At 45.7% G+C, this 13,095-nt stretch overlaps 1 protein-coding gene across 1 annotated transcript; it reads left to right on the top strand.

Moving 5' to 3' along the window:
- Positions 1–7,644: 7,644 nt before the first annotated feature.
- Positions 7,645–10,643, top strand: LOC127300119 (xylan O-acetyltransferase 12). Its single transcript, XM_051330198.2, has 5 exons — positions 7,645–8,381; positions 9,106–9,277; positions 9,371–9,579; positions 9,714–9,869; positions 10,096–10,643. Exons 1-5 carry the CDS (start codon positions 7,795–7,797, stop codon positions 10,442–10,444), a joined length of 1,473 nt encoding a protein of 490 aa, XP_051186158.1. The 5' UTR covers positions 7,645–7,794; the 3' UTR covers positions 10,445–10,643.
- Positions 10,644–13,095: the final 2,452 nt, after the last annotated feature.

The following is a 13,095-nucleotide window of genomic DNA, read 5'->3' as shown; positions in this document are numbered from 1 at the left end:
CTAGGACAAACAAAGGATGAGCTGTAGCTAGACCCCACAATGCTGCTTACATTATCAACACATCTCGGTGGAGTTTTTGGCTTTTTGCAGACATACGTGTCTCCTCCTTCAATACATAATTCGACAGCTGAACACATATCGGTTAAAAATAGTATCATATCAAACATCTTGGATGAGTAGGTGTTGTTCGAGATGATCAACCTCTGTTTCATCTTTTCATGTTGGCTTAAGATCATGGAACTACCCCTGAACCTTACCCCATTTCCCACTCATTATCACTTATCCTTTCTCTTGTTCCCGGTGAAATGCACATGGCAGAGGATTTCGATTACACTGATTATAATGTTCTTCTTCAGTAGCAGTACGTATGATTGCCATAGTTTTTCTTAGGCCATCTGACCTTTTTTTTAGGGGATCTGACCTTTTGTTTTCTGAGAGGCCATAGTTGATAGTTGTGTACTTGAGAAGTTGTGTCCTGAATCCTTGGTGGACATTGGCCTTATTCTGTAGTTTTGGTTGGCCCAAATCATAGTTTCATGCATGCATTCTCAGATCTGGGCCGTCTCCACAAGCATGTAGCCCAACAACCCTTGTCTCTTCCTGGGTTTATCTGTGTACTTTGATCCTATCAGCCCATCACAATTGGAACCTGGGATAGGAATTGGCATTTTGCCAATGCAGTTTCTAGAATGAATATGTATTTGTTTCGATATTGGTGTTGCCAAGGACTAATATGGTTACTATTCTAGTTGATATACATAATATTAAGAGATTTTTTTTGACTTGTTTACAATTTTTCTAGAGAAATTAAGCTTGAAGGCTGTATATGTTATTTGCCCTACTTTGCAATGATCTGCGTGTATTGTAGGAAGAACACTACACTCCACCTGAATGACAGTTGAAAAGCATTGCACCGCACCTTGAGTATTAGCTACCAAGTGATAGCATACTGGATTTTGGTTATAAGACTTCAACAATGTGTCTGCAATCTTTTGATATCTCAAAATACCAGAGGTGGAGCTAGGATTTACTCCATCAGTATTCTGTTTTTTTAAGACCGATGATGGCTCTTGTTAGACAGCCTAACCCACTAGAGCTTAATTTAATGTTTAGGACCCTCTATCCACACATGTATTTGACGGTACTAACTACTTCCAGTTTGTTTTAAGCATTGCCCACACGTACGTCGTCCCCGTCGGTGCACGGCTGATTAAGAAGGTTTGTTGCTGAGCAATGTGTCACCGCGCATGTTGTTTCCGTCCACATAATAGTAGCATATTACACAATTCTTCTGAACTTTGCAATCTAGTAGTACATCAATTGGTCTGTGCTTGTTGTGGAAATTAAGACCACCATATCAAACACGGGAGAGATGCGCATTATTGTTGGTCGTACTAAAATAACATGGGTTGGTGAATTGGTGAGGTGGTTGGAGCAGGACACGGTAGCCTTTTTCCCTTGTCCCTACAGGGATTAGCTAGGTAGGTCCAGTGTGGTTTTTCAATCTTTTGACCTGGGGCCATCAATCATTTTCGCAGATGTCACCAGCATCCTGCACCAGGCTTACTGCAGGTAGATGCTGCCCTCCACTCGAAACCGAATTGATCTAGCTGGAAACTCCTCAGAATTGGCAAATCAGTCACCAGTAGAAATTGCTGTCTGATACATGCACATGCATTTTGATTTCCACTGAGAATAATGCACCGTGCTGCCTCTGGAAAATACCATATCTGGTCCTTTATGCTATGCTGATAAGTAATTGGCTACCATATTCGGTCTTTGGGAGCATCCCGGATGAAGTAAAAGGTGCTGGACTAGTTGGTTCACCTTTGGGGCGCAATCCTGGACGCTTTGGAACATTAGGAACACGCTAGCTATCGAGGAACACATCATAAATAGTCCGTCGCCATCTTCAAAATATCTATATATATGCAGATCTGGAGGGTACTGGTCAGACCGATGGACATGACCTTGCTCGACGCGGCGCTGGACGAGGTTACGAGACTATATGCATTGACAAGGACTTGAGCGGTGGCAGTGGCGGAGCCAGGAATTGAACTAAGGGGGGTCGAAACTAAGCTCTAAATTTTTTTGACAGAAAAGAGCAAATGTATTCAACAAAAGAGGTCCAAACAGATTCAATTTGCATATTTCATCAAGTACAACAACAAAATAACTATAAAAAATAAGAATACCAAAATAGAGCTACATTTTGATAAGATTGTACATACCATTAAGTTGCATCTAAGCTTGGAAGACGAAAGCCCCGCGAAAGATGACCTCTATGGTTGCTGTAGGGGCGGGCAAAGGCGGCGGCGGGCCGGGGAAACACGGTGGGGCAGCGGGGAAACGCGGCGGGGCGGCGGGTGAGCCGCCGGAGCGGGGCGTGGCGGGGGCGGGGCTAGGTCTTGCTGTGCGGGGCGGCAGGGGTTTGCTTGCTCCGTCCGTCGCTCGCTCTGTCGCTAGAATCGATAGTCGATACCGGTTGGGCTTGACTGGGCCTGGGGGGTCATTTTTTCGCCAAAAACTGAGGGGGGTCGAACGACCACGCTCGACCCGATGGTGGCTCCGCCCATGAGCGGCGGTGTCGTCTTCCCGCCGGCTTTCTTTCTATTTGTATCAGTGTGTGTTGTGAGTTGGTAAGCAGGGTGCTTCATATGTGTGGCCTTTGGTACTAGTCGAACCTGTTGGGTGTGTATTAGTTATGAGTGTATGGTGTAACTGAACGCTTTTTGCGCGCCGTTGGGGCTTATACATAAAGCCGGGTCTTTGGGCCTTATGTTTAAAAGTAAAAGGTGCTGGGTTAATGCAAAAATCACAGTCGCACATCGGTGGCCGCAGCCTGAAGAAATCACGTAGCTTTCACCAGTTAACTCGATCAAATTCATGATGCCTTTTGTAGTTTTGTATAGCTGTATCTTTTCTTTTTCCGTATTGGTTTGACGTTTTGCTTGCAAGACTTTTCTTTTCATTTTAGTAAGAGCATCCCAACTGGTGCCTCCTAAATAGAAGTGGTCAGCAACACTGGATATATGCTTTTGGGGAGTGCCGGCCAACCCATCGTGGTTTGGGGGTCGGCTCCCCCAACCGATAGCTCGTAAAATGACCCCCAATGGCCAAAAGGCCAAAAAAAAAAAGAAATCCAAACCATAGTTCAAAGTCGGCCACGGAGGCGCCCAAGTTCAAATTCACCGGCCATGCAGCCCGCGGGCAAAACACCATCAAAATGTGGCTCATCCTGTTACAAATTAACCGAGGAGAGTGTCGGATGTTCGTGTCCCAAAGAAAACGGGTACTCGCGAGGAACCCGAATGAGGTGACGAACACGTACAAGGGCTTAAGACACAGCTCCAGGCTCACGGTGACGTTGGCGACGCTGGCACGACGAGTGCACAAAGAGAGGCAAAAACGATCTACCTAGGTTCAGGGCCCTCGTGAGGAGGAGGTAACACCCATACTCCTGCCTTGCAAAGGCTCATGAGGTCCAAGAGGGTTTTACAAAGCGCTAGCCTGAAGAAGCGGTAGCCCAGATCTAGATGCGATCTCCTAAACCTTCGCTAGAGAGAGAAAGGCCAGTCCCCTTCTACGGAGCATCCGTCCTTCCTTTTATAGAAGCGCCGGTCCTCTTCTCCAAGGAAGCATGAAAGAGGGGTTGCCACAGCCGCGCCCAAAGAGTGGGATACCTATCCACACACTACTACGAATGGACTTAGTCCAGGGTGGTAAAGTGCTGGTCCATAGGATTGGTTCGCTTCCGTTGATGTCCTCTCTGACGCGTTGCACCGCCCACCGTAGCCTTCTAGTAAAGCCGCAACTGGCGGGCCACTTTATGCAGGGGCGTTTCAGAAGGCTCCTTCTTCAGGACGGAGACGTGCCTCCCGCGCCAGTCATCGCTTCTGTCAGCATCGCCGTCTTCTTTTGTGCCTTTCATCCTGGCATGACACTAAGCCTCGAGAACACTCGTAAAAAGGTTCCTCGCGGGGGGTTGCTTTAGCTGCCGAAGCTGCCAAGTGTTGCTCTCCACGCGAGGGGATCCTTGCGAGGGTCTTCTCCTCGTGAGGCTAAAGGCCTCGTGAGGGATTTGCCTTTGTCGTTGTATATGGGTCGCCGCTTGGGCCTAGTAGCAGGTGGGCCATGGTACCCCCGAATCCACTACACCGACAGTGAGGGAATAGAATTCAAATGGAGGAGACTAGGCATGTCTTCGATGATAGCCGGTGCTGGCTGCTTCTTGTGCTTCTTGTGCCGGAGGTGGAAGCTCTGCCATCATCTCCTTCATTATACGAGCCTGTGCCATCTTGTACCATGCCTTGGCATCAACATCCATGTTGGAAGTGTGGGCCATCAAGATCTTCGAGTCCTCCTTCATCTTGGTCAACGCGGCTTGCACCGACTCTTTCGTGCCATGGATGAGGGTGGCTTGGGTGGTGCCTTCCTCTCCTTGGGTGTCGCCGATGTCCTCGTCCGATGGAGCACCCCAGCTGCAGATGCCAGGTAAGATGTTGGCGCTCCCGACCTACGAAAAAGACATCATATTGAGTATAATACGATGGCCAAATGAAACTAATTTATCATACGCCGACCAATTGCATACAATCCAATGAAAAAGACATCATTTTTAGTATAGTACGCTGACCAAAAGAAAATAATCTAGCATACGCTGGCCATTTGCATACAATCCAATGAAAAAGACATTATGTTTTGAGTGAAATCGCATCTCATCGGGCGGTGTACTGTGAATATCCCCGAACACTTGCTGGGGATCGTTGCCTTCATTGTCGTGCCAGACACAACCGTCGAACAAGATGTGACCGGCGGTGTTGCTGCCTGTTTCGGGGTCATCGCCGAAGAAGACATGCGCCCTACGCATCACTGGCGACTCTTGGCGAAGGAGCGGTTCAGATCGAGACCAGTCCGGGGCGGCGCACACGAGGCACATTTTTGGTGGTCGTCGGTAAGAACACAACATCCTCATCGTATGCGCCCTCGCCCTCGCCGATCTTGGGAGATGAGAAGTGGTGCTGCGCCGGATGCGAAACGGAAGTGATAAGGATCAAGTAGATGATCCGTGTAGTTTTTCCCAATCTTTCACAGTGAGTCAACAAAATATCAAGATAATAAATCTTCCACTCACCTGATGAATGTAACCTTCATTGTTACATTATGATCAACAATATAACCTTCACAGTGAGTTTAATATCGAGATGAATGCAACAATAATAATAAATCTCAGAATGCAACGTGATTATGATCAACAAGACTCATCTCGATAATTATTTTTGCACACAAGAACCTTCATACAATTTTATTAAACTAGATACACGATGGTGCTGTCCCTTGACAACACACCCGTCGACAAACTCAATGTCCAAACTCTCAAAATATTGAACTCCCCTAAACCCTAGCTGCCAGCTCCTTCATAACATGGACATACCCAATCCGAAAACAGAAAATAAAAGGCTAAGTGGCCCACACAACATGACCTGACTAAAAATGACATGAACGCAAATAAAACATGCAACTGACCCAAGAACCTAGTCACCCCCATGGATCGCCTCTACCTTAGTGGAGTCCTGGAGTTGAGCTTCACCTCCTCCTTCATGGGAACAATAGGAGGTACATTGATGCCCTCATTAGAAACCATTGCTGAAGAAGGCTGGTGGCGGAGGCGATGTTGCCGGCCCCCCGCCACAGGCGTTGCTTGCACTGACACGGTTTGGGGGCTCCTGGTGGGAATGCTCTATTAAAGATCAGCAGCTTGCTTAAAAAATTAAACTAAACTGAATGTTGAACTTCAATTGCAACTTACATGTAAGGATACTAGGCAATAGCTCTGTCGGCAATCAAACGAGAGTTGGCACCTTCCAACCATTGGGGCTAGGCTACTTACTTGGGGTAGAGGGTACATGTATCAAGCTTGCTCTCTTCATTCTTAATTAAAGTTCAGAGGATGTCCCACAGTAATCTCACTTCCGAATAATGATCATGCTTTTTAATGCTAAGTGCACCTGCTAATGGGAGAGTTTAATTTTTTTTCGGAATGGAATGATAGAGTTTAATGAAGCAGATGTTTCCTAGCAATGCGTGCATTCGCAGCAAGCTCGTAAAATACATCGTACTTGCACAGGAGTACATGACAGGACGGATGGAGACACCGAAATACTGGCTCCACAGCTTCTCGTTGGACTTTGAAGGCAGCAATTAGCTTTTGGGGAGCAAAGGTGGACCATCAGTTGGTATATCTGTACAATTTCCACATGCATGATGCTGCCAACTGCTTCTACGGCAAGATGTTACTAGCCTTCCAAGTCTCGCGCTCCCAGCTGATGCTACAATACAGATCAGTGATAACTGTACCGTTCCCCATTCCAGCAACCCAGATTGTTCCATGGATATTGTTGGTCCTGATCATTCAAGCCTTTTATGTCTCCACCAGCTCCATATGCTATAGCGGTATAGCCATATGCCATGGAGAATCTCTGTTGAAAACGGCAGGAGCAGATCTCAGACCGACTCACTGGCTCACACACACAGTATTATGCAGATCTCAGGTTCTCGTCGGCCAACCATGCTCGTTCCTTTCCTAGTAGGGCCATTATACTTAGACCGCAATGGCCACGAGTTAGGACATGATACCAAACAAAGCAGGTGTGGGCACCTAACCCTTTATTTGGGGTCACTACACTGATCATCTCACTCTGGGCTAGCTAGCTCAAAGAGGAGACTGCACGAGAAAAGAGGCTACTTATTTAGCTCCCGGTAGGGCCATTTGAGGATTTGGCACCGGACCGAATTGAGATTTTCTGATGTGTCACTCACTTATGGCTAGGTCCTGCACCGGATTAAATAGTCCTTCTGTCTTACCAAATCGAATTATTGATATATGTGGCTGTACACTTCTTTTGGAAAAGAAGGCCGGAAAACGGGAAAAGACGACTCCCAATAATTGATCGTGTGGTGCTTGCCATTCGGGTTGACAACTTCAAGCACGGCGCGTCGTGCTGAAAAGGGCGATGGACAAAAGTGATTCACACATTAGGACTTTGAGGCATGCATTGCATGCACATATTAGGACCCTTTGACTGATCAGAAGTAAGTATACTTTAGTAAACTGGATTACGCAGCTAAATAAACTCTGATTGACGAACTGATATAGGGATGTAACGATCGATGTGACCACATGCCAGGTTGAGAACGATTGTTCAGCACTACCGCAGCAACTGATAGAGAATTACGGTTGCCATGTTGGAATGATGGAATGTGCATTAGTGGAGTTTATGTTCAGAGGCCTACGCTGATGGTTTTACATTAGCTTATTCTTAATGCTAATTAGGTGAGGAACAAACACAGCTAATGCGAAAGATCACCTTTCCGTTGCTTCCTTTGCACATATCCTATTCTGAAAGTGACATAGACACACGCAAAATTTTGCCTGGCTCCTCTCTAGCTTCAACGGCAGGTGTGACGCGGTGGTGGATTGACAGAAGTGTCGGCACCAGAAACCAGCACTCGGTACCTTTACCTCCTTTAGCTTTAATTAATCAAACTAGTCCTATATTGTATTATTGCATATAGGTTTGCTTGAGCACATGCAAGGAATGAGCACGCGGCTGACATATATAAAATGATCTGCGAGTGCGAGTGCAGAGGTCAGTAGAAGAACGAACAGCACCGTTCTTGCGAGATCATTTCGGATCATTCAGTAGCACCAATAAAAGGGGCCTTCCCGCTGCACATTCTTTTCTTATTATCCGAGTTCGGAGACGCGGTTGCAGGGAAGAAGGAAGGCGATCGATGACGATGAAGGTTAGCCCGCGGGTCAGCGTTCACGTTTGCTTGTGCAACACTAGACATGGGAAGGAGGGTTGCCCGCAGTACAATAAAAGAGAGGGCCTCACTCACCTCAGCACCACCGCCGCTGCCTATTCTCCACACAAAATGAAGCCGGAGCAGCAAGGCGCCCACGCCAAGATGTCGACGTCCTCGTCCCCGCTGGTCGGGCTGCGGGCCGTCGTCAGCTTCCTCTTCGGCCTCTTCATCCTCGCCAGCACCGCCTCCCTGTTGATGGACCGCAGCAGGGAGTCGCAGGTGCAGCTGGCGGTTGAGCACCGGCACCTGGAAGTGAGGATCGCGGCGGCCGGGAACCAGGAGTCGCAGGTGCGGTGGACGGGCGAGCTCATGGGCGAGGCGGCAAGTGGCTCCGGCGAGAAGGAGTGCGACCTGTCCGTGGGGCGGTGGGTGTATGACAACACCTCCCAGCCGCTGTACTCCGGGCGCAACTGCTCCTTCATCCTGGACGAGGTGGCCTGCGAGAAGTATGGCCAGAATGACACCAAGTACCAGCATTGGAGATGGCAGCCCGACGGATGCGATCTTCAAAGGTATGCACTGCTTGTTTTACATGCATGTTTGCCTCTCTCATAGAATGAATTGTCAGAGTGGTTTCAACCTCGGTTCTGTTTATTCTTCTCCCCCAACCCCAAAAGTGCAGCATTTCTGAAACTACAGTACTAGTATATTACGTAGTACATACACGTTATCAGTACTGGAGCATTTTTAACTAAATTCTTGCTTAGTCGGCATCTGAAATGCATGATAAGTAGTAAAGAAAATCAACTTTTTTTAAGATCGCAAAATCTGTCACATTGCTCTCCTAAATCAGAGGTTTAGTCTTTTCGAAAGTTGAAAAGAAATACAGAAGTCAGTTATAGAAAATAACAAATAGGTAAAGATCAATAGGGAGAAATTCACACCTTGTCTTGCGTAGGTCTCCAGGCAATTCCATAAGACTAGCAACATTAGGGGCTAGCAATTATATTTGTACCTTATTCAGTCATTAATAGTGACAATTTTGAGCTTGAACTCTTGGAGGGTAAATGTTTGCTTGGTCCATATCTAAATTCAAAGACTAGACAGGATAAGTAGTCCAGTACTGCAGCAACACCAAAACTGTTAGTCAGATTGAACATCAATAGTATGATTGCTCTGTTCTGATACACAGTTAGAAAGCAAACACACAAAGATACTAATGTGTAGCGAAAGCTCATGAATTGACAGAATATTCCATCCTATTGTAATGTTTTAAAATGCTGAATTGTGCAACAGATTCAACGCCACACAACTGCTTGAAAAGCTCAGGAACAAGAGGATGGTCTTCGTCGGTGACTCAATCAACAGGAATCAATGGTCCTCCCTGGTGTGCATGGTGGAGTCCTCCATTCCTGAAGGCCTCAAGATGCGCGAATACAACGGCTCACTTATATCCTTCAAGGCATTCGTATGTTTCTGGATCCCTGAATAGTAAATTTCACAAAGCATAGGAGGCATGTATATCACTTTCTGTCAGCTGAATTTACACACATTGTTTCAGGAATACAATGCAACGATCGACTTCTACTGGTCGCCGCTGATACTGGAATCAAACAGCGACAACCCAATAATCCACCGGGTGGAGTACCGGATCATAAGGGCAGAAAAGATTGAGAAGCATGCTAGTGCCTGGAGCAATGCCGACATTCTTGTTTTCAACTCTTACCTGTGGTGGAGGAAGCAGAGGGAGGATATGAGGATGAAAGTCATGTAAGTACATTTCCATATCTTCTTCGTACTCCAGATTCGCAAGTATGATGTCAACTTTGTTAAGACAAGAGAGTTACCTGAACTGATTAAAATGCAAGTCAATAAAGTCAGTCTCCAACATTGGCAATGATCAGGTATGGCACATTTGAGGACGGTGATGCAAAGCTAGACGAAGTGGAGATGGTCGAAGGTTTCGAGATCGCTCTGAAGAAACTAACCGGATGGCTGGAAGCGAACATCGCCAACAAGACTAAAATATATTTCGCAGGATCGTCGCCTACCCATACCTGGTGAGACCAAAAACTACATTTTGCGCTATCAGTCAACTTAAACTCGATAGTTTCATGCTCAATAGAGAGCAGAAACACACCTCTGCTGATAAAATGGCAGTTCTCCTGACTGTTCTAAAAAAACAGTACCCTTTGCTAGTATAACGGCTGTACCGATTTCTCGAACAAAAAGAAAATGCAGAAACACAACGATGAAACACAACCTCACAGAGAAATAAATTTTCAGGGCAAGCGACTGGGGTGGGGATGACAGTAACAAGTGCCTGAACGAGACGGAACCGATCCCGGATGCTGGGTACAAAGGCGCGACCACGGACTACAGCATGATGGACAAGGCTGGGAAGATCTTCAGACCACTGGAGAAGAAAGGCATCCACGTCCAGATACTCAACTTCACCCAGCTCTCTGACAACCGCATCGACGCACACCCGACCATCTTCCGGCGGCAGTTCGCACCCCTCACGGCCGAGCAGATCGCCAACCCCAGCAGCTACGCTGACTGCACGCATTGGTGCCTCCCAGGCGTTCCTGACGTGTGGAATCTGTTCCTGTACTCGTACCTCGTGCAAAAATGATGATCCACTGTAGATATATATACGTACATAACATGTGTTGTTCATTTGATGGTTTCTTTCCTTCGTTTCTTCTTGTTCAAGTCGTGGGTGCCATGATTAGGCTGCTTAATTACGCAAGCGTAGAAAAATGCCCCCCATGATATTTTTAATTGTAAAGAGATGAGGAAGCAGATGAGTACGTGGAAAGGTGTTGAAATAATCTTGAATCTAGAAACAACTTGACAATCAAATTAGAGAGAGGGATTTGAACAACAGCAAGAACAGAGGTTGACAATAGTAAAGTAGAGAACTCTCTCGCACCATCTTCTTTCTTCTTTTCTTTTACAATGTTTACACTTTTACATATCAGCCCATCTAAACATAAATCTTTATTTCAGTTTATAGATATGCTAGGGTTCCTCCATCTTCTCAAGAATAAATGAAACTACTCACACATGGAGAGATATAACATCATGATGGATCGAAATGGGATATGATGGATCAAACGGATACAATGCAAACCAATCTAAGAGTCGGTATTACAACAAGATGCTTTAATAAAATCTTATATTTATTATTTGGTAAATACATTACTCTACTCACACCCTCAAGATGGGTTATATATATCATATAACCCCATCTTGCTACACAAAGGGAGAAATATTTTTTTAGATAATCCTTTTGTTAGAATAGCAGACACTTGGTTTGGTCGGATGAGCTCACATGAGACATGCAAAAAACACCTTCATCCAAATTTAATGATTTGTCGATCGATTTCAATATATTTAGTTCTACCATGTTGTACCGGGTTGTGTGCAATACCAAGGACGACAACTTTATTAGATTAGAATTAATGATTTTGATTGAAATAGACCCAACATAGTGAACAATTTTCAACCATCGTACCTCACATACCCGATGTTTCATTGCCCACAGTTCTGCTTCAGCTGTAGATCAAGCTACGATATACTGCTTTTTTGATGTGCCAAGTAACCAGATTGTCACCAACAAAGGTACAATATCTAGAAATCGACCTTCTATCATCAACTAAACCCACCCGATCTGCATCAGTGTAACATTTAGCTTTCAAATTACCATCAGGAGTATATAATAGACCTTTAGCCCTAGAGCCATCTGGTGGTGAGGTATTGATGTTTTTCTGAGTTTGTTTGAGGTTCCGTGAAGGATACTTGGAATCTGCGATCAGATTGAGGAAATTCTGAAGTTTGGGCTGATTGGTTGAAGCTGATCTGCTATCTAGCGCGCTTGTTTGGTGGTTCTGATCGCATCGGATCACCGTCAACAATGAATGTTTTAAATTTGAATTGTCGGGGTTGTGGACGATCCGAGACAGTTCAGGAAATTAGCAGCCTTTTGGGGCTGTATCGTCCATCGCTGGTCTTCTTGTCGGAGACCAAAATGTCAGAAATCAAATCACAAGATCTAAAGTGGAGGTTGGGTTTTGACAATGCTTTTGGTGTTAAAAGTGTTGGAGCTAGTGGTGGTTTGGTCCTATTTTGGAATAATGATTCAGATGTTACGGTGAAATCCTTTAGCCGTAACCACATTGATGTCATGGTTAAAAATTTGCTGACCGGTGATACTGAGTGGCGGTACACGGGATTTTATGGGGATCCAAAGAGGTCTACTAGGCACAGAAGCTGGGAGCTAATGAAATATTTACGAAGGGAGTATGATAATCCTTGGCTCTGTTCGGGCGACTTTAATGAAATATTATGTGCTTCTGAACAGTTCGGAGGACATGATCGGCAGGAGTGGAAGATGGAAGGTGTGGTGACCCTGCATACCACTGCATGTTGTAGTATGCCAGTCGTTGATATAACATTCACGAAGTACCATTCCACAAATATTACATCCCTCAGAGTAGTACAACAGAACATAGCAGGTCCATAACTCATTCATTTATTATTACAACTATCATACATATGTCATCTCGGAGCTCCTCTTGGGTCCTAAGAGGAAAACTCCTGGGTTCGAGGCGAACCCAACATAGCTTACAATATAAGAGTCTCATTAAGTTATACATTTATTTCCTCGAGCAGCTAAATACTAAGAGTTCGGGCTGCTCGGTTACTACTACTACTGGATATCTCTAGGCTTGATCTCCTCCGGAAGCCTCCCCGGATCCGTAGACGATGAGGTAGTCTACGCCTTCTATACCTCCAGAGAGGTCTGGTTCTTCATAGCCGATGATCTCGGCTCCTTCATTGTGGTCGTAGTCCTCCTCCAGACGATTCAGACAATCTAAGCATGGGATTTAAGAGTGGTATGAGTACGAGCGTACTCAACAAGTTCATTATAGATAAGAGGTGTTTAATGCTCTAGCTACAATATTAGACCAGAAAGTCTAATACCAATGCAAGTTTTGATAAACATTTCTTTAAGAGATTGCTTTTATTCCGAAGAGCTATGTCCGTCAGCCTTCACCGGTTTACTAGAACTTCATGGAGCTCCTTTCCGGCCGCGTTCGCAGTTCCTTATCCCGGAACAGGGAGTGACAGGTCACAGTTCTTTACACTCTGCAGAGGTGTGTTGCTTTACCCATAAGAGATCTTAACCTTGGTGCCAACCGGGCAGCTTTCCCATCCACACTTCCTTCGGTGTGAGGCCCGGTATAAGGTCTAGCCAATCATGTTCCTCCGCTACCTCGA

The sequence above is a fragment of the Lolium perenne genome, chromosome 5 (assembly GCF_019359855.2).
Source record: "Lolium perenne isolate Kyuss_39 chromosome 5, Kyuss_2.0, whole genome shotgun sequence".
NCBI classification, from domain to species: domain Eukaryota; kingdom Viridiplantae; phylum Streptophyta; class Magnoliopsida; order Poales; family Poaceae; genus Lolium; species Lolium perenne.
This window is presented reverse-complemented; position numbering and strand designations above follow the sequence as displayed.

Bases quoted from the DNA above. Each gene is read 5' to 3' on its own strand.
- LOC127300119 (XM_051330198.2), top strand. From the start codon at position 7,795: ATGACGATGAAGGTTAGCCCGCGGGTCAGCGTTCACGTTTGCTTGTGC. The intron at 9,278-9,370 runs GTATGTTTCTGG...ACATTGTTTCAG, and splicing joins TTATATCCTTCAAGGCATTC to GAATACAATGCAACGATCGA. The intron at 9,580-9,713 runs GTAAGTACATTT...GGCAATGATCAG, and splicing joins GATATGAGGATGAAAGTCAT to GTATGGCACATTTGAGGACG.